At 37.0% G+C, this 21,340-nt stretch overlaps 2 protein-coding genes across 14 annotated transcripts in view; one reads left to right on the top strand and one right to left on the bottom strand.

Moving 5' to 3' along the window:
* The first annotated feature begins 336 nt into the window (after positions 1 to 336).
* LOC129577348 (SET domain-containing protein SmydA-8-like) lies at positions 337 to 3,513 on the top strand. The gene is made up of 6 exons (XM_055464182.1): positions 337 to 469; positions 568 to 699; positions 841 to 1,276; positions 1,427 to 1,591; positions 2,098 to 2,733; positions 3,227 to 3,513. Exons 1-6 carry the CDS (start codon positions 417 to 419, stop codon positions 3,419 to 3,421), a joined length of 1,617 nt encoding a protein of 538 aa, XP_055320157.1. The 5' UTR covers positions 337 to 416; the 3' UTR covers positions 3,422 to 3,513.
* A 115-nt stretch (positions 3,514 to 3,628) lies between these two features.
* The window catches only part of LOC129577346 (exostosin-1), a 121,251-nt gene continuing 103,539 nt past the window's right edge, over positions 3,629 to 21,340 (bottom strand). For all 13 annotated transcript variants that reach the window (XM_055464175.1, XM_055464174.1, XM_055464176.1 and 10 more), the window contains 5 exons: positions 9,962 to 10,216; positions 9,512 to 9,799; positions 9,101 to 9,345; positions 8,896 to 8,967; positions 3,629 to 8,744 (listed from right to left, as the gene is read on the bottom strand). In XM_055464175.1, the coding sequence (XP_055320150.1) occupies positions 8,636 to 8,744; positions 8,896 to 8,967; positions 9,101 to 9,345; positions 9,512 to 9,799; positions 9,962 to 10,216 (969 nt within the window). In that variant the 3' untranslated portion in view covers positions 3,629 to 8,635. The remainder of the gene's footprint in view (positions 8,745 to 8,895; positions 8,968 to 9,100; positions 9,346 to 9,511; positions 9,800 to 9,961; positions 10,217 to 21,340) is intronic.

The following is a 21,340-nucleotide window of genomic DNA, read 5'->3' as shown; positions in this document are numbered from 1 at the left end:
CAAAACATTGGGGTTTAATTCACAAGCAAAGTATTTTTAGTAGCATAGAAAGTAAACAGTGTGAGCAACGCTGCAATGCTTTGTCGTTGTATTTATGTTAATTCTCAGCCAATTTTAATTAAATGGATAATGTGATATCCATCTAAAATTAAATCGAATTGAATTCGAGTTAATTTTGTGCGGTTTGATGGATTTGCAAGTCGTCAAATTCGTACATACAAACACATGCACCCAGATTTATGCACAGCACACTGATCTCACACTCACGATAAACTCATATGTGAGGCTGCCGTAGATGTTGCTCATTTGCGGCCAATTCAAACGCTTTCTATTTATTGTTTGGCCCATTCGCAAAGAGAGTGAGTGCTTGTGATTTCGTGTCGTTTTTTTGTCTCGCTATTTTATGTGGTCGCAACATGGTTTTTCTCTATAAAAAATGTGCACTTGACACCAATGACAAATTCGGCAGGTATAATCGATCGTGTTAATTTTTCTTGATAAATTATTAACGAAAGTGTTAATTAATTTCCACTGTGATGTGGACTCAATATCACCGGCGTGGAATAGGTTTGTGCTTGCAGCCGAAGACATAAAAGCCGGCGAGTTACTGTTGAGTGAATCGCCACTTGTGTGCGGCCCATATTGGGACTGTCCAATGAACTGTTTGAATTGTTATGCGCCATCGGACACAACGTGCAAGTGAGAATCCACTGATCCATTTCATCCGAATTATATTCGTTGACCAAAAGAGATAATAAACGAAACCCAATGAACCCAATATCCATTTGCAACACATTTACTTTGTCTCCTTCTTCTTCTTCTTCTTCTTTTTGTATTCAGGAAGTGCAAAGTGGTTCCATTGTGCTGGAATTGCTATGACAGTCATAATGCAATCGAATGTGAAACATTGAAAAAGCTTGAATTGCCCGACACATTTCTAATCGATAATTTCGGTGTGGTGACACCGTTGCGTGTTTTATTATTATTTTATCGATATGCTGAGCAAAATGCACGGGCAAACGGTGCTACGGCTACGGACGATCTAAAATATCAAATCGATGAACTGATGTGCATGGAATCGCATTGCGACAAACGACACGGTACATGGATTTGGAATGAGCACGCAAAAAATGTGATTCAACCGTTGCGCTCGATAAATATCGATGCAAAATTCCAATCGCTCAATGCACCATGGACGTTGACTGATGATTTTCTGCAGAAATTGTGCGGCATTCTGGATGTGAACACCATGGAAGTTCGAACGAAACACTTTGAGGTTCGCATCCAGCTCACTTTTTTTCTTTCAATTTTCTTGAAAAAATTTTCGTTTTGGTTGCTTGTCAAGTGCATCACTTGACATTGAAATATTGTCATTCGTTTTAATCTTTTTCCAACCAAAATACACACATATACATATATATCGTAGGAGTTTCCCGTACGGGGTCTATACACTCAAGCAGCCCTCTTAGCTCACGATTGCATTGGAAACACATTCATAAGCGTTGACAACAATAAACAACTGAAAGTCTACGCCAGTTTGGATATTAAAATGGGCGAAATAGTCTATAGCAATTATACTGCTTCGCTGTATGTAAGTTCTGATACCATAAAATGTTTACTAAACAAGTTCAGCAATCGATCGATCGTGGTGCGCGCATCTGAAATGTGGAGATGGGACGACGGCGATGGTGGTGGTGGTTCGGGTGCATTTGGTGCGGTTAAATTTTGTTAAATTTAGTTTTTATCGTGGCGGCGGTGAGTTCCGTTTTGCATTTTGGATATTCGGTTTTATCGGTGTGGCATTGCTCTGATGGCAAACCAATTTAGAAACAGGCACTAACAACAATCACCGCCGAATACACACACACACACACACAAAAACAGAGATGTGTACAACACATTTTATGGAAATGCATGCACTCGACTGAATATTGCTATGATAATATTTACGATTTAAATTTTTATTGTTATTTTATCACTTGTCTTTTGTTTGGGCGTTTGAAATCATATGCGCGGCGTGTGCCACTCTCTGTGTTTTTGCATATGGGGCTGCTTGTTATCGATGGCTATATACATCCGTTTACCAATCAACCATAGGGTACTGAAGCGCGGCAAGAGCATTTAACAAAGGGAAAATATTTTGAGTGCGAGTGCTCGCGATGCATGGATCCCACGGAGTTTGGGACACATTTGAGCTCAATGCGATGTCAATCGTGCACCATGGGCTACATGATTCGCATGGATGGTAAAACCACATGGAAATGCTTAAATTGCAATACAAATGTGCCAAGCGAACAAATCCAATTGATTTTACGCGACATTCGGCTACAGGTCCAACAAATTAGCCCAAACATTGAACGCATCGAATTGCTCATCACCAAATACACGCAAATACTCCATCCAAATCATTATTTACTCATTGAATTGAAACAAAAATTGGCAGCAGTCATACGTCACATGAGCGCTACCGCATATGATAATGCCACCAATTCCTTTGTCAGTGCCGCAGCCGCCACCAATGCTGTCAGTAGCAACCAACGCATACTTTCACCTCTAGAAAATCTACTGCAACGCAAAATTGACTTGTGCGAAGAGTTCATTCCGCTACTTAATATTTTGCAGCCGGGCATTTCGCGCTTGAGAGCAATCGCAATGTACGAACAATTTGCTCCGCTTGTACAACTCGCTCGACTACAGCATCAACAGAAAATTATTACCGATGCCGAATATTTGGTGATTATTATTATTTATCATTCGTATTGCCCATTTTGTTCGCTCACATCATTAACATATCGCATTTAGTTAAACGACATGTTGGTGCTGTGCTACTGCTACTGTTACAGCGTTCGTGTAGCATGCACCAAAACACATGTCACATGCTATAAACAGTCAATCGACCAGAAAATTTTTAAACAGCTATGCAATTGACTAGAATTACAACCGAGCTCCAATTTTTCTGCGACAAAACCCATATTTTTCCACAATATTTTGTAAACTTTAGTCTGTAGCCATGGCATTTAAATTTAAATGCATTTAACAAATTTCCCATACAATATTTCAAAATGACGGACTTAAGAACACGTTTTTTTTGTTTTACTAAATTACTCTTCAAACTTTACCTTTTCTCCCCACTCGAACTTTGAAATAGTTTCATAAAAGTTGTTTTTAACTATTTTCGTTGAAAATCCTGTGTCGAATACTGAAAAGTTTCACATTTTCATTCCAGCACCAACTAAACGAGGCTGAAAAAATAGCAAAGGAATCAATCGGAATGCTTTTGTATGAGCCAGCGACAAATCCCGAAGGAATGCTGGCCAAACAAGCAATGTACGAACTCAAAGAGCTTCGTATAATCAGGCAGCGGATTGAAAAAATTATGAAAAAAAAATCATCTGCACACAAAATCACAACGAAAGCCTGATCGAATGGAGCAAATATAATGAATCTTTTTTTGTATGTGTTCATAGAAATAAAATGCGTTTTTTTTTACCGGATTTAAAGTAAAGTTTTAATTTTTCATAATTAACGGTCTTACCTAAAGAAAAATAGATTTGCATTTCGTTGCACTGAAAAATAAAATAGAATAGAGTTTAAAATGGGAAAATTGGAATTAAAACTACACTCATCGTTCTCATTTTTAATTGATTTGATTTATTCAATTGATCATTCTATTTATACAGACTTTATTGGTACAATTAACTATATTTACATTCCGATTCCAAAAGTCTTTAGCTAATTAGTTTGTTTCTTCTTTCAACTCAAAATAGAGTAGACAAAGAAATGAAGTGGGGTGATGAAATGATCGAAAACCCAACCGATTCACTTATAAAAGAAAATATTTTTGCATAAATAAAAAAAAATAAAGCATCTCTTTAAATTGTAACAGTCAAATTGGTTGTTGGTTGTAATCATTTTTGTGTGTGTTTGTGTGTGTATTTTCTTAAAGTGTTTAATTTTTATTGTTGTGATTGTGTGTAATACTGATGCTGTAAGAATGTGTGCTGTGTGAACGGAACGATGTTTTGACAAGCGATCGCGTGGTAGATTTATATTGGAAAAAATAAATCTGAAAGATCCGTGAGTTGAAGATTGAGATTATCATCAATTTGATTAAACGAATTTCGTGATGAAAAACCAATCGAAAGAGAAATAAAAAACGGGATCAGAAGGAAAAAAAGGTGTTAGTTTGATCGCCAAATGTTGTGCGTACAATCCGCGCTGGCCCAACTTTGCGCCCAAATTGCGCCCAAATTGCGCTTGGTATATAAAATGAAATGCATGTGTCAAAATCTTGGAATATTGAATGTTTTGTGTTTGTCTTGCCTTAGAAAATGCCATAGAAAAGATTCGCTTAAAATAATCTCTATAATTAATTGCTTGTTTTTGGTGTAATATTGTTGTTTCTCTTACGTTTCTCTTTTAGCTGCACTCCCATAATCTCATCCATAGAAATATTGTAATATTCGCGTCACCAGTACAAAGTACAAGTATTTAGTATAAATTGTAAAAATAAAAAGTGATCCAAGTTTGTTGTCAAGTAGGAGAGTATTTTTTTTGTGGTTGTTGTTGTAGCTGTCTCGTGTAATGTCGTCGATGTGTAAGTGTATAAGTAAGTGTATGTGTGTATGTTTAATTTTTTTGTGTGAACTAAATGAGAGAGAATGTCATCATAGTTCCCATTTTGTGTTCGTGGTTTTGTGCTCAACTGCTGGAGATAATTTTCATTCAACGTGAAAATTGTCATTATTCCCCCATTTGTCGTGTGTTTATTTACAAAAAAAATAGAAGAGAACTGGTGTTTTTCTCCATAATACGAAAAATGTTATCCTAAACCCACCTTAACATAGGATTTTTTTACGCTAGTTTGCATTTTTTTTTCACTCACTCAGTACGAATTCATGAACTCAAAGTTGTTATTTTTCGGCAAATGAAACAAGAACAAAAATGAACGACAGAAAAAAATCGTATACAATTTTTCGCGACAAAAAGGAAATTCTATGTGATTTGCAACTAAAAGCAAAACCACCTTTCAACAGCATTGGTTTGAACACAGCAATGTGTATTAAGTCGGTTTTAGTGCGAAAATAAATCGCGGATCATATTATGCATTGCGTTCCAAGTCGTTTTGTATTAGTCGTTTTTCTTTTATCATTTATTTTTCTATATTCCTATCGTCAACATAATCATGTGAACGATATACTCTATACGATCCAATTTTATCAACATATTTTGATATATGACACAGATAAATCTCACAATGGAAACAATTATAGTTGATTTATAAGGCCATTCTACAGTATATTCAATCAATTTTTTTTTCTCTCTTCGGTTTGTTTGTTTATTTGTATTTGTTGCTTCAATTAACTAATAAATTATGCGAAACATTGCATTTGCCACAAGTGAATGTTATCTATATATACTAATTCTATATATATATATATATATATATATAGCAGTTCTCGCGTATGGCTGATTGGCTTCAATTTAAATGATGAAACAGACAACGCAAATACTTCAGCATCGTCATCATTTCTACGAAACTCCGAATGAAAATCCCCGGATAACAACAGATAATAATGGACTCTTCTCGGTATAGCTCTTGAGCCACTGTGAGAGTGGAGTGATTCAATTGAATGAGCCTGATTTAGTTGTTGTTGTTGCTCTCGCTCTTGCTTTTGTTGCATCAATACACATATTTTATGCTTAATTCTTTTTCTGTATTTCAAAATTTTGCATTTGCAATTATGATTTGGCTCATCGACTGTGAGAGAGAGAGAGAGAGTGAAGAGATTCTATGAAATGCTGATTACTATTTACATATTTATTAAATTTTTTCTTTTGTTCTTGTTGTTTTTTGTATTTATTTCTTTTGATTTTGCCTTGTCAAGTGTTTTTCGCTCTCACTCCCCTGGGATGGAAGATTTATATAGCTGCGAAAATTTTGAATGGATTTTTGTTGTTGTTGTTTCTGCTGAATCCACTTAGCTGCGAGAATCAAAACGGTACGCGTGCTTCGATTTCGAATGAAATTAAGGCGATAAATGGATATTCCAGTTCGATGTATAACATAAAAATGGCAAATTCTTTTTCTTTCATTATTTTGGACGTATTTGAGGCATGTGTATAACGGTGAATGGTGTGAACGTTTGTGTGGGTAAAACAATATGCAATCGAATGTTATATTCGATTTGATTTCATCGAATGCTTCGAAATCGCTTTAATTGGCAGTTCATATTAATTATTCTATTTTGTTGTTGTTGCTATTTTAATTCAACTTTCAGACTGTTTTTTTCTTTGTTGTTGACTACATCTGAACGTGTACTGTATTGGATGGAGGCTAACGGAAGTAACTCAAAATCGCAGACAACATCTTTTTTATTTCGAGAAATCTTCGATTGTTTTTGCGATGTTTTTTTTCTGTATCGCCAGGATTATATCGATTACTGATTTGTCTGACTGTATTGTCAAAGTCGAAAAACATTCAGATGATCGAATAAGTGTTCAAATTGACGCCACAAACAAAATGCTTCGCTGAAAATTTCGGTGTGAAAAAAAGAGGATCGATAATGGCTCGGATTTCACGGAGCAATTTTGCCTTAAATGTGCTCTTATCAGAAAGAGCTCTCATTCACGATCAAAAAGAGCAAATTATCTCATTATCTCGGCAAATTGCACACATTATTCGTCATTTGCCAATGGTATATTGAGGTCAACAGCCAATGGGTATATTTAGTATTTAATAGTATGATTTAATGGCTAAGCAAAAATGTGGTGTTTGTGTGCATTGAAAGCAGTTCTGGTGATAAAATATTGATAAGTTTTAGATATAGATGTTGGGATGTTCCAATATCCTGATTTTCCTACGTTTTACACAAGAAACACACATGCAAGATTTTTTCAATTCGCACTTTTTTTTTTCATTGTTCGCCTTTTCTTTCGGAGAAATGTGATTTTTTTTTTGCTTCGTTTGGTTTGGTATGTGTATCGATAGGTGCAAATATGGTTAGACAACGATAAACACATCGAGTGCATGCATTTTCTTTTTTTTTTCTTCTTCTAAAATTGTTGTGTCATAAACAGATTGCTTATACATATGTATATGGAGTGTTTCACTAGGATTTAAAAGTTGTTCCAAAGTTTTCAATGTGGGAGAGTTCTTAGTGTTCAATATTCGTTTTCTTCTCTTTTATTTATTTCCTCTTGAACCTACATGTTTCGATTGCTTTTTATTTTGTATAAAAAAAAAGAATGAGGAGAAAGTGATATGTGCCAATTTCGAAACAAAGAAATGTCATTTGATAGAGATAATCCATGTTGGTCGAGTCAATCGATTCAAAATGGGATACGAATGAAAATCAATTCTAAATTTACTGGACAATTGAATATTTCAGATCAGTTCAAAAATACGGCAATGATATGGTCTGGTCACAAAATTATATCTTCTTTTTTATGGTTATTTTTATTTTTTTTTTTTCGTTGAAACAAAACGAATTCTTTTTGCCATCTCACACACATATATTTGAATCACATTGGAAGCAATTGAAAACGAATTTGTTATTGTATGCGCGATTCATTATTTAGTTACTAATGTTCAAAATGTTGCATTTTGGTCGTTTCTCTCAGCGATGCGCGTTACCAGAATTTTAGCTGGTACACAGCACATTTCATCAGTTGCGACTTCAGTCATAGATTCGTTGATGCGAGTATAGTGTGAGTACGGCTTACCAGTTAGCAAATGGTGAAATATGCTGTGTACCAGCCGATCAACTGGTGACGTGCGTCGCTGAGCTATTTTGTTTTTTTTTTTTGTTTTGCCTATGAATTTCATTGTTTGGTTAGATGTGATAGGAATTCAAAGATACTTTTCTTTTTGTTCACAAGTAGCTATGATATGTTTTATTACAATTTAGTATCAATGTCAGTGCTGAGAACTTGTGATAGGTCAAGGTAAATAGGACATTTTTGACTGCACGTTTGCTGTTATTTGATTCGAACGGAATGTTCGATACTTCATCATATAGGCAATGTGGTCGTTTACCATCGAACACTGACATTTGCTTATTTCTTTTTCTTCACTCATTTACGCCATAAATCAGTGCTCATTTTGCTTAAATTCATTTCTTGCAACTCTCCGATTATTGATTAACCATATAGCTCCTGAATAACTAAGCGCCTAAACTAATGCCTAAATCAAATTTCAGGGCCATCTTTCTCATTCATCTTATTTTACAAACATTTTATCAATTGATCTATGTATTTTTTTTTTTCATTCGGTTTTTTCTCTTTTTTTCTCTTCTGTCGCAATTTCAAATGCCGTGCGCCATCCAGTCATAAATCTCTATACAATTGCATGCGTGACTATTTATCTAATTCAATGGCTTAATCATTTCACAAGCACACATTATTTTGACGCGCGCTCTCGGCGTTTGTTTGCGCACATTTTCCTTCCGATTCCAAAATATACAAATTTCAATATTGAGAAACAACTAGACGCGTTTACAATTCAAGTTTTACAATTAGGTTTTTAAAAAATGTCTAACTTAACTTAGAAAAAAAAAAAAATAATAATAATAATAATATATAGCAATTTTTTGTTGTGTTTTTGTTTTTTTTTTTAGTAGAAATAATCAGTTCGCTAGCTACCAACAAGTTCGATTTGGCGATATTTTTTCCTTAGATTAGACACAGAATCACGATATAAAACAGGATCTAGACGGAGATTTGAGCGCAGCAACGGCATATAGCTAGACATCGAATGAATAAAGAGCAGAAAAATGGTAAAATCGAGAAAGAAATTGTGAAAATTTATTGGTACAGTATAATTTATACGCAAAATGAAGCGTAGTTGTGACAAAGAGCGAAGGAAAATGGAGAGAAAGAGTGTTTGAAACTTACCCAAAAACTGCAGCGAATGTATTTAAGCAACTTTGTCGTTGTATAAAATGATCAGGATCATTCCATGGACTCCTGTGAGAGAAAGCAAGAGCAAAAAAGAGAAAGGGAGAAAAAACAAAAAAACAAAAAAAAAACTCGTGAATATTTTCCCTCGTCTATGAGAAGAATAATTTAGCAAATTGCTGGTAATGATAGTTTTTCGCACCTTCCGCTTTCACGGTCTTTGTAGCCTTTGCGTTGAGTGACTTTAATGGGTGCTTTTCGTGTAACATGCGATATCAAAAAGTTCATGAGAATGTCTTCGCAATTGGATGATTGTTGCACGGTTTTCAGCAGCAGCAACGGTAACCAGTTCGTGTACACATAGTTGTAGTATTGATGATAGAATGCAGCACCCGTTAATACAATTGAATAGTAATTCGTCCACTTCGATGTGTAACCCCAAGCATTCTGCATTTGGTAAAGTTGCAAGACAGACAGAGAGAGAAAGAGACACACACACACACACACACACACACACACACATAGCGTTGTAGTAGTATCAATCAAACGGCAAATGGAAAATTGAATATCAAATGGAAATTGCATAATTTTTCCATCGTTTTTGTATGCTTACCTTGGAATCATCCCAGAAGTGTGCCCGAGCTGGATAGCCAACGATGCGATCGGGAAAGTCACGCCACACACGATAGGCAAAATCTAGTTCGTCGGTATTTAGTATGGCATCTTCGTCTAATGACAAGATTGCATCCGTATCGATAAATTTATGCGGATAGAAACGATGCGAAATTGTCGGTCGTTCATCGTTACCAATCGATGAGATAATATGCATCGGAATTGCACCGGTGTTGGGCCATCGCTTTTTCGACGGTATCGGTCGATCTGATGCCCATAAAATTATAATCTGTATGAAATGGAGTTACACAAACAACAGACAAAAAGAGAAGAAGAAACAAAAGAGTGTCATTAACGAATCGCTTTTATGCATGGTGGTTTTGAAATTTCGTGTGAAATTGATAAATAACGACTGAAGTAGCAACAGAAGAAAAAGAAGAACAATACTCACTCTAGCTACATATTGACTTCGTGTTATTGTTTTGACTAGACGATAAAGTGCCGAACTTGGCGTTAATGTAACACCAATTTGTACAAATATCACCGCTGTAAAATTATGGCCTGGTTCCTTATTCAAAATGTCCAATAAAAATGGCATTTTTACTGACGAATCAGCAAAAGTGGGTATTGTTAGTAATGCTCCAGGTGCGTTGTTCCAAATTAATCCATTTCGGAGCGGATAGTCAGGTAAGCGTTCGCGTATAATCTGCAAATGAAATGAAAAAAAAAGAAGAGAATAAATGACAATGAAATTACAACAATTGGAAAGACGAGGGCATACAGAAGAGAGTGAAAAAGTAGTATAACCGTATCTGTGAGCAGAGAGCAACATCAAATTGTATGTGTATTCAAATGGGGTGGCATGTATATGGATCTACTATATTGAAAGACCTGGCAAAATTGCAACGGGTTTAAAGTGGATCGAATGCAGTGCGTTCGTGCCCAAACGTCTCTCATGCACATACACACACACACACACTCTCATACGATGCTTCGCCCCGACGGCGACGTCGGCGGCAGTGGTGGTGGTGGTGACGGAAACAATAACAGCAACAACATTGATAAGAGAATGGGATTGAGTGAGAAAAAAGACTTCGAATGAATGGCAAAATTCAAATGGAATTTCATGCACTTGCACATAAACATCCGCTAACCAATCTCCGTATTTCTAATGGAAAATGGATTCAATGGCACAAAACATTTGCATTTACACAATGAGTCTCAAAGAAACAAAAAAGGCCATCGTCACCGCCGCACAGAGAGAAAGAGAAAGAGAGGGAGAGAGAGTGGAAGAGGCCGAGAAAAGTGGGCACTCTGAATGAGACTTTTAAAGTTGTATATCAATATGAGTATAAAAGCAAGCGTATAAATTACATACACACCATGGCTGAATCAACAATTGTGCATGAATGACGATGCATTGGCATCTCTCGTTCAGTTCAAATGATATGGTCGAGCTTTTTTGGTGGGTTCATGAGGCAAAATAACGTGAACAAGCAAGCAAGAGATAGAAAGACAGAGAGCATGTAATAGAAATCGGTTGTCCCCTGTTCAATTTTAGAACAATCTATATGAAGGCATTGGGTCCAATTGCAATTTCATATTCATTATTTATACCGTCTCGGATTTACATTCGTTTCATTCGTTTTGCAAATGGCAAAAACGAAGAGAGAAAAGCGAACTATTTAAATGAGAGAGAGAGAGAGAGAGAGAGAGAGAGAGAGGAGAGAGTGGGCATGGAAATGAATGTGTGCATTGGTTGTGAGTGTGTGTGTCTGTGAGCTTTGAGGCCAGGTGAAGGATCGAGAGTGTTTAATTTATATACTTGGACTAATAATGAAACGTCGCCCAATTTTATCTCTCGTTCATTTACAGAACGAATGTAAAGGGCAATTGTGTGGATTGCCGTTGCTTGTTGCGTGTTTTGTGAATGCTATCAGCGTTTCACTTTGCATTGCCTCTCTATCTCATCCATTCGCCTCGTTAGCTTGTTCCTACAAATTCATTTTGAATTGGCATTGGCCAATGCGAAAAAGACGACCGGCTTAGCATCATAATGAACACATAACTGTTTATTTATGTGCAGGAAATTGGTTTGTTATTACAAAGTGATTAATCATTGTTTCGTTTTTGGGATGCTCAATGTGTGAGCTGTGTGGCATCGTCGTTGGTGTTTATTTCAGCATGCAATGTTTCTTGTTTACAAATGGCATGCAACTCTTGATTATTTATCTATACATTTCATTGTTTATTCTTTTTTAAGTTATTAGTTTGGGTAAATTTTTCATGCTACATTCAGATCCATGGATCTGGTGTGCACACACACACACGTACATTTGGCTTTGTACTATCGAATCAGTACATTCTGTTATAAATAGCAGCATCGCAATTTTTTGGAAAGCATAAAGCGGGAGAAAGAGAGAGAGAAACCCATCGAAAAAAGCATTAGCCTAATGAATGATTGCTGCATATTTGATACGGTGCTCAAGTGAAGACGGTTCGGGAGCCGCCCACAAGTCGCACACTTTTCGACCAAATAAATTAAGTGAGCAATAAAACGGGTGTTTTTGTATGTGTTGGTGAGTTTGTGTGTCTGCATGCTTTTCAGTCGTAGTTTCCACGGGGCCAAACTTATAATTCGCAAAATGAACGACTTTATACACATACACTTACGAACTTTTGCACACACAAACACAAACACGCTATAACTTCAACAAAGCTTTGAGTTGTTAACATATCTTCAGTGAATTGTATACTCGTCCGTTGGGAATTCATAAGTATCATGACACTGATCAAACTTTGGTGCCACCGTGCAAGCATATTACTTGTGTGCGCTTTTTTTACTCGCTCTTTCGGTTTTTCTTCCTATCTCTCTCTCTCTCTCTCTCTCTCTCTCTCTCTCTCTCTCTCTCTCTGCTCTCTCTTTCTCTCGACGTATGTGTTTTCATCGTTGCAAACTTTTCCGGCTTACAAATTTTTATGGTCGTTTTTCTTCTTCTCATCCTTTTTTTTTAGCTCTGGTGTATTCATTTCATTGTTGGTCCAACAAAGCAATTGATGGTCCAGTTTATCCGTTGGGCACATATGAAATACATTTATGCTCGTAATGTGCTTAAGAGCGACAGAAGAAGAAGATGAAGAAGAAGGGGAAGAACGAAGCGATTTTTAGTAATAATTTATTACGCCCTTATCTCTCAAAGAAATCATGCAAGTGACAAAACAAATCTTGTATCAGCTTTTATCCTTTGTCATCATTTCAAAGAAAAACACATTGCTCCACCCACCTCCATCTTCTCATCTCCTCCATCTTTCACTACTTTGTAACGCACATTTCACAGATCATAAAAATCCGTTGTCAACGGGATCTTACTATTGGTTTAATGATTTCATTTCACTCTAGCATAAATACTATATACGAAGGCATTGAGCACTACATTTTCGTGAAATGATATGATGAAATATTAAGTCTAGCAGAAACGACGACAAAGCGATTTCTATTTTTGTTTCTCTATCTCGGTATTTTCTTTTCATTTTATTATATCGATTTGTGTCTGATAGCGGCAAACTATAAACGAAAAAAAAAATTGCGTATCATCCCCTTCCCTCTTATTACAGCGTACACGAGAAGGACGACAAACAACCAAAAAGGATCTAATAAACACTTGCAATACTTTAAGCGATTCCATTGAAGCACAACAATCAAAGTCAATATTTTAATGAAACAAAAAAAATGTGGAAGAAACAGAATCGGATTTTCCGAAAAAGAAAATGGAGATGGAGTTACTCTTCTAACAAGAACCCATAAAAAAGAATGCACAGCATATGAATTAAATTCCCCATTCAATCAAAATCGATAAACAACATCGACTGCTTTTCAAGCACTTTGTAAATACATAATAACCGTTGAAAGTGTAGTGTGAACGGCCTTTTTTCGCTTTTGTTGTGTTTTCGTATCAATTTTTTCACGTTCGTTCGTTGAATCGGTTGTACGTTCTTCTCTCGTATTTGGTTCGAAGAGAAAACTCCTATCGGGGCCCCAAATAAGCAAATTCGATACGTGTGATACACACACACACACACACACACACACACACACACACACACAATACGATTTCAATTGAAATGGGGAAGAATGCGCTTGAGACGCTTGTATACAGAACCTTAACCTCCTTGAAATCCGTTAAAGATAGGCTGGCCACACTTCTTAACCATCTCCATCTTTTTTTCTTCTTCTTGATGACATTACTCTGATTGTGTTACCATTGACACATTGTGGAATTCTCCGAGAGAAAAAAAAAAATAACGCCAAAAGCAGATAATGCCATTTGGGTTTCTTTTGTTATTGTTTTGCCCAGCTTGAGCGAGCGCGCGCGCATCACGAGCAAAGAAAATTATGAAAAAGTGGACAGTCTGCCAACGAAAAAACATGAACCGTCTGTTTTTGCATTATGCCAAATCTGTTTGTGGATCTCTTTAACTAATCCGTATGTTTTACATACATTTTACACAACACATTCCATTCATTTCTTCACACGTAATTGTTTGCTTGGGTTTTTGTTGTTGCTATTGTTGTTTTCCCTTACCATTTCGAGTATCTAAATATATTTATCCATTTTCTCTCGTCTCTCGGTTTCGATTTCGAATTCGAATTGAAAATTCAAATTAAATTTTGTTTCAATATAATTCGCTTGCTCGAAGAGAAGAAGAGTTGTAAAACGGAATTACATTTCAAATTAATGTTTCCCATTCTTCTGCTTTCTCGTACCGGAAAAATATGCACGGCACAGCGGCAAGGAGATGGACGGATGAGCGGAATTGGGGGGGGGGGCGGTAGAGAACGCTCACAGAAGTATAGCAATCACTCAAATCACATATTAAAGTATAGACTGTATTGAGAATACATTGGCGAAGAGATCGCCTGTCAAAGTGGGAGTCGGTATTGCCGGCGAATTTGCTTATTTGATATATGCTTGCTTAGACTTAGCTACTGGCCGGATATTACGAAAAATGTGATTGATGTATTTGGGATATAAGCCTGATTAGCTCGCCATGAACGACGGGTACGACGACGACAGCGGATAAATTGAAACATGGTAACTATCGTATCAGTGGGGGCTTTTGGTTTATTGCGAACGGACCATGAGAGTGGCGGTGGCGGTGGCGGTGGCGGCGGCGTTTGTGCATCGTGTACACACTTTATTAGCATGGTAGTGTAGTCAGTCTCAGTATACAGACTTATATCGGCTTAATTCATTTGGAACAAAAACGCAATAACACACAGGTAAACTGAAAACGTTGATTGATAGCTCTTTTTAATTATGTGCATTTACTTCCGGGGCAAACGCCATACAAAACGGTGAATTCAAGCCATTTGTCATGAGGGCACATTTCGAAAGAAACCAATCTATTCGTCGGTGGGTATACCCAAACAGCCACCGATCTAATGAAATATTGTCTAAGAAATGTTGCAAAGAGTCATGCAACCATCATAAACCTATCGAATTGGTACTGGCTTGTGTATGATAACATCATTCAGCTACAGTGCGCCTTCCTTTTGAAATAGCAGAAAAGAATGGTGCTAGATTGGAACGTCGCGCGCGTTCCAGAGAGACAGACAAACAGACATAGAGTGCGTAGGCATAAATTGATTATCACACAATCATACACATGACTTGAGATTGTTGCACTGCAATTATATAAGCCAGTTAATTTGTGCTAATTATTCGTTATATTTTCTGTGGTTGTAAATCGATTGAAATATCGAAAATGTTGTTTTGGTATGCGTACGCGCACAACATGCGTTCGCATTACACCTTTGAAATAGCTCAATTAATTTAAAGCTTAAGCGCTTTATTTCCACACCGTTTGAATTCGAAGCTCCAAAATCAAATGCATGATGTGAATATTTTGCTCACGAGCTTTAATTGCAGACAATGTAAATACACTTGCGATTTTGGAATGTTCCGAACGAGCGATGCAAAAACATTGATGTTAATGAAATTCAAAGGAAATTCGAGAAGGACAAAATACGTGAAGTTTGTAATATTGTGTTTTTGGTATTGACACTTGGACGAGAAATAGTTCCATCACATGCATACATTAGCAAACACACCGCATCTCCAGTGGGCGTTCAGGGGGAAATTCTTCTTCATTGCAATGAACATGTTTGAAATTCCGCGGAAAATCCACTTGAAATGCAACGCTGCATAACAACTGCTTTGCAATTACCTAGCAAAAGATGAAATTCAGTTTATTCGTTCGTTTGCTTGCTCGTCGGTTCGTTAATGTTCGTTATTTGATAATTCCTCACCGAGATGTGAGTGTGACGAAGCCAATGAAATCAATGAATTTGACGCTTATTATAAATTGAATAAGACGTGCACCGAGAAGCTTGAAAAGTGCATGTGCATTCGGCGGCAGCCTAGGATTTGAAGTGCATCGAGAGTGACGGATAATGCAGACGTTGATTAATGCAATTGCACTGCCGATACAAGATTAATAGCATCTCGAATAATTTTATTTTTTGCAAGCAATTGCAAAACACACGCGCATCCGTCTCGCATCCTTACACAGGAGAAGAGAAGGAGCCGGCAAGCGAGAGCGAGAGGTAAGCAAAAAGAATTCTTCGAAGAGAATATTGAAGGATGCCTGCATAATTGAAAACAAGGAAATGATAATTGTATTAAAAACGTCGCTCGAATAATGTGATTTAAAAAGTTTGCTGCATTTTCTCTCTCTCTCTCTCTCTCTCTCTCTCTCTCTCTCTCTCAATTCTCAGGGAGAGAAAGCCATGCGTGTATGTCTCGGTTCAGTGTCCATTTTGGTTTTAATTCAAATGTTGAATGTATGATAATGCGTAACGATATTGCACGGTGCATCATTGCAAACGGCAACACAGTATATCGCATATCTTCTTCCTCACATACGGCCTGTGTGTATGTGTGTGAGCATGAGAATCGAAAAGTTTTATTAGTTTATTTCCGCAGTGTCAAGTTTTCCGTATATAATTAATGCAAATTGAGAAGAATCCAACTTCGACGATACGGAACATGCACTCACTGTTACTTTTCTTTTTCTTGTGCATTTTCCTTGTGATTCGTTCTGTCGTCGTTTTTCCCATCAAACGATTTTCTTTTCGTTCGCTCTCCTGCTCTCATTCGCTTTTAATTTCTCTCTATCACAACTCTCTGTGTAGTCCCTTCGTTTTTCTGTCTCTCTCATTCCATCATCGTTCGTTTGCTTTTCTTTACTTTTCTTTTTCATTTCTTCTTTTCTTCACGAATGCGTACACACGTACTTTCCCACTGCACTTAAGCATTACGATCAGCTTGAAGCAAACGAACCACTCAAACTTTCCGATAGAGATGGAGTTTTTATTTGTAATTTCATTTCGTGTGCAATTATTATTATTATGTGTCGGTACGTTCAGTGTGCAGTGTATCGCAATTTTGATTTCCATAATTAATTTGTCGTTTGTTTTCACTGTTCAAACATGAACGTTGCACTATCCCCACCCGTTGCCGGTGTTGCCGGTGGTTTGGTGTTCATTGCGATAGCGATCGACTGATGCGAGTTCGTTAATAATAATTGTTTAATGGAAAAAGGAAGTATTCCATTCGGGCGCATTGCATTGTTTTGATGGCATAAACTGAAACCAAACAGCCAACTAGCTATCGAGTAATGTAATCGTAAGAGCATGACGGTTACGTATTTGTAGAAGTTTTTTGCACGAAAATAAAAATGAAATGAAAAAAATTGTGACAAGTGAAGCATTTTAATTCAGATCGTAATTGAACTATCTGTCGAGTGAAACAGTGATAGAGAGTGTTCTTCGTTTTCTTTTAAACGCGCGCGAGCAATTTTTTTTTCTCCATTATTATCAGATTATCTGTCTTGCTTTACCTTTGCGAATTGAATTAATTATGAACATCAAATAAACAGTTTTTGCCACAAACACGCGCACAAAAGCTGCATCCGGCCATTATTATGCATGGCATGATGCTTCGGCTGCGTTGTGTGTGTGCTCGCGCTGAGCAAGATTTAAGAAAATCTCTTTAAATTCATGACCAAAGAGTAACTTTGCTTGTGCTCTAATGTCTATATTTTTCCTCTAACTCAAAGCTCATCATTTCAAAACTCCATCTATCGTCCCATACATTGGACGACCGACTGCAAGTCGTCGAGCGGATGCGATTGAGATAGAGAAACAGAGAGATAGAGAGAGAGAGAGAGAGAGAGAGAGAAAGGAGGATATGGGTTACGAACTACAAGAGAGATAGCGGCTATGTCATGGGTTTTTCTGGGCACAACAGAATCACAATCTCAACTCATAAACAAATTATAATTTGATAAATTACTTTTGTTTTCCAATTATCATCGTGTGCTTATAACATTTGTACGCATTTCAAGAAGATATTTTGTTACCATGCATGGGTATGTGAGTGGGTGCACACACAGACACAAACTCGTACACATAAACACAAAGCGCCGGCAATATTTTTCAGTTAAGCTTTCCCCCGGTTATTGGAGTGATTCAATTTTATTTTCCATTGTGCTGGAAATTTGAATAGAGGGAGAGAGAGAGAGAGAAAGTTTTAAGAACGGCATTACTTTGATCTTTCTAAATCTCAATAACATGTTTCTCTTACTGTGCGTGCGTGTCTTTGTGTGTGTGAGCCTCTGTGGATTTCCCTCATTGAACGCTTGCCAGAGTTCATTTAATCAATTAAGAGGTTTGTTTCCTGTTGCGCAAAGCGAAGCATTACCACAATTTGATTGATGAATTGCAATGAATCTTCTGTGTTTATTTCCAAGTTTTGCCGAACGCATTCACTTAACAATTTACTTCTGCTTCAAAGATGTCTTAACATTTCAAAGTTTCATTCAGCTTCTTCGCTGTTAGCCTTGCCCCGTTGCCTCCTTTCCACTCTCTGTTTCTTCCCATTAAATCTACTTTCTTTATCTCTCGGACGAGTTCACAAATTCAAACATTTTATGAGACTGAAAATGGTAATAAAATAAGTCGAACTTCTTCTGCATAAATTGTGCAAAATTATGAACAACAACACTTTTCGTTAAGCGATGAACAAAAAACAAACATTTGCATGAAGTGAAACGCATTAAATATGTAATGTAATTTGCTTCGAAAAACTCTTTTCGGTGGAGTTCTATTTATCTTTAAGGATATTTCAAAAAATATGACCAAACTCTAGGGCTGGACGTAGGTATGGCGACGGAGACTATGTATGCTTGCCTGCCTGCCTGCCGATAGCCCAAAACTTTGTGTTAAACACTTCGTACACACAGAGAGGGAGAGAGCGATTCGCTCGATTTTGGCCGCGACGGAAAGATTGGCTCTCCACTCAATAATTTACATGTTGTTGTGATGCAACAGTAGCGCATCAGTTCATTCAAACATAAATGTTTGACCCTCACTCCCACTGTACACTGCAATCCTACAGCACCACTTTGATGCATTTTCATAGCGGCATCGACGGCCTCGCCACCACCACCACCACCAGCATTAATATGTGATGCCTCCATCATTTTCTCGCTCTCATGCACGTAAATACACACGAGTGCATACATTTCAATTTCTTCGAGATGCAAACTTTTCGAATAATACTATAGGATTATTATGATGTTATAGTGCAAACGATACGTTAACTTGACTAATGCTTTTCGTTAACTTGATTTCAAATAAAATGCGCCCAACTGCTTACGCTCGCTCCGTCTGTCTCTATGTCGCTTTCGTCCTGAAATCTCTTTCCAATCTTTTTTTCCCATTCACTCCCAGACTTCTTTTCCAACATTCATAGAGAGAGAGAGAAATACAGAGAGAGAGAGAGAGACAGAGTGAACATACAAAAGTGATGATATATCATCACAATACGTTTCGTACGCTCAACAAAATATGTACTTTTATCCATCTTTTTGCATCTTTGGCTTACAATCCATGCTCGGCTATTAATTCACGTCATTCCACCGACTGCACGAGCAAAAAGAAAATATTAATAACCAAAAGTGAAGGGGATAAACCTGAAAAAAGGAGCACTAAAACCAAGTAGCGTAGCACGCTTTTAATTTGCTAAAAACACAACTTTTTTGATGATTTAACCACGAGCAATTATGCATATTGCAAATAAGAATGCACAATTGCGTTGAATTTCTCGGTGTTTTTTTTTCCATTACTCTTTTAAGATGATTGAAAACGAAAACAAATCATCGCAATGCACAAAAATCATCCGAATGATTTAGAGAATTCCGCAAAATTGATTCATTTTCGCAATTTCTTAAATAGCTTCCCAAAAAATATACTAAAATGACGTTGTTCTCACGTTGAGCGGCTAAATCTCGAAACCCTTTTTCGATTTGTTTGTGTAAAATTTGCAATTTATTCTGTTCAAAATTTGTATGTGCAAAGAGAGGAGTTTTTTGTTCGTGAAAGAAGACACGAAATTGAAATGTGCAATCTCATGGAGATATTAACGCCATTAAGAATATAAAACTTACAATCAATAAGTGTTTTCGAAGAGCCGTTCAACCTTTTGTTGTTCAACAAATGTTTGGAGGGTGGCGGAGAGTGGTTGGAGACGTGTTGTTTGTGCCAGTATGTGTGGATGGGATAGAACATTTGGATGTGCGTTCGTACGTACGCTCGCGTGCGCTTACTCTTTAATGTAACACAATACACGTCGTGCATTGAATTTTTGACGTGACATTAAAATATTGGCTGAATCATAATCATCATCATCATCATCGAGCACACCAAGAGCTAATTCGAATATGAAAACATAAGACGAATTTTGAGTAATATAATTTTTCAGCATGTGACAGAAAATCCATCTCATCCATCCAGACTGTATGAATATCATGATGATGAACGGGAACAACAACAATAACAACCAGCACCGGCGATAACAACGCCAGAATAGCAAAGGCAGAATAGAGGAAAAAAAAGGAGCATCAACGCTCCAATGCATCATTTAAGAGGGTTTATTCGGCGCTTGGATAACAAAAGAAAACCGCTTGTCTACATCATTCAGAGCGACGTTTCTTTTTTCTTTCTCTCTCTATCTCTCTCATACACACACACACACACACCCTCTGTCTCTTCTATCGCTCTGTTGTTATTCCCCGCACGGATGAAAATCTCACAAATTATGATGCAGAAAAAAAGACGCGCACACAAACACAGCGGGAGCGCACAAAGTTGTGTAACACAATCGATTTTGTGTAACAAATCCCTTCCTCTATTTGGCAGGTAACTCCATTATGGTAGAATCAAGTGGTTGTCAAAAATAGCATTCTCAATATAAACGACGAATGCTGATGCTATTTCGATTTAAATCGATATCTTCTTCTTTGTTTTGTTCTCTTTTTCCATTTTTTTTTCTTGGTTGTTGTTGCATTTTGCATGCAACTTGCAAATGAAAATCGTTTTACTATAAATGATTTCTTGTGATAAACTTTCTGATGCTTTCCGACATTTTATTTTTTCTGTGCGCAATTCAACATGCTAATAATGGTTGTCGTTTTGGGTATGAGTGCAAGAAATGAAGAGGCGAAGATCAGAAACTTTATCATTAAAATGGGATTTCGAATAGTTGCTCAACAATAAAAGCCGCACAAAACAATTTCCAATGGAATTTTGTTTCACTTCTATAATTTTGGATTTCATGCTTCGTGTCGTACGCATATTCCGTAATTTTGTTTAGGACAATGGGGTGAACCGATTTTCGTCGTATGTGTCGAAATGTGCTAGCATGCATTCAAACGAAAACGAGCCAAATTATTCATTTCTCTTAATGGAAATGAACTGGAGCTTGTA

The sequence above is a fragment of the Sitodiplosis mosellana genome, unplaced genomic scaffold (genome assembly GCF_009176505.1).
Source record: "Sitodiplosis mosellana isolate CC-2019 unplaced genomic scaffold, AAFC_SMos_1.0 Smas_scaffold_6197, whole genome shotgun sequence".
In the NCBI taxonomy this organism is placed as follows: domain Eukaryota; kingdom Metazoa; phylum Arthropoda; class Insecta; order Diptera; family Cecidomyiidae; genus Sitodiplosis; species Sitodiplosis mosellana.
This window is presented reverse-complemented; position numbering and strand designations above follow the sequence as displayed.

Bases quoted from the DNA above. Each gene is read 5' to 3' on its own strand.
- LOC129577348 (XM_055464182.1), top strand. From the start codon at position 417: ATGGTTTTTCTCTATAAAAAATGTGCACTTGACACCAATGACAAATTC. The intron at 1,277-1,426 runs GTTCGCATCCAG...TATATATCGTAG, and splicing joins TTCGAACGAAACACTTTGAG to GAGTTTCCCGTACGGGGTCT. The intron at 1,592-2,097 runs GTAAGTTCTGAT...AATCAACCATAG, and splicing joins ATTATACTGCTTCGCTGTAT to GGTACTGAAGCGCGGCAAGA.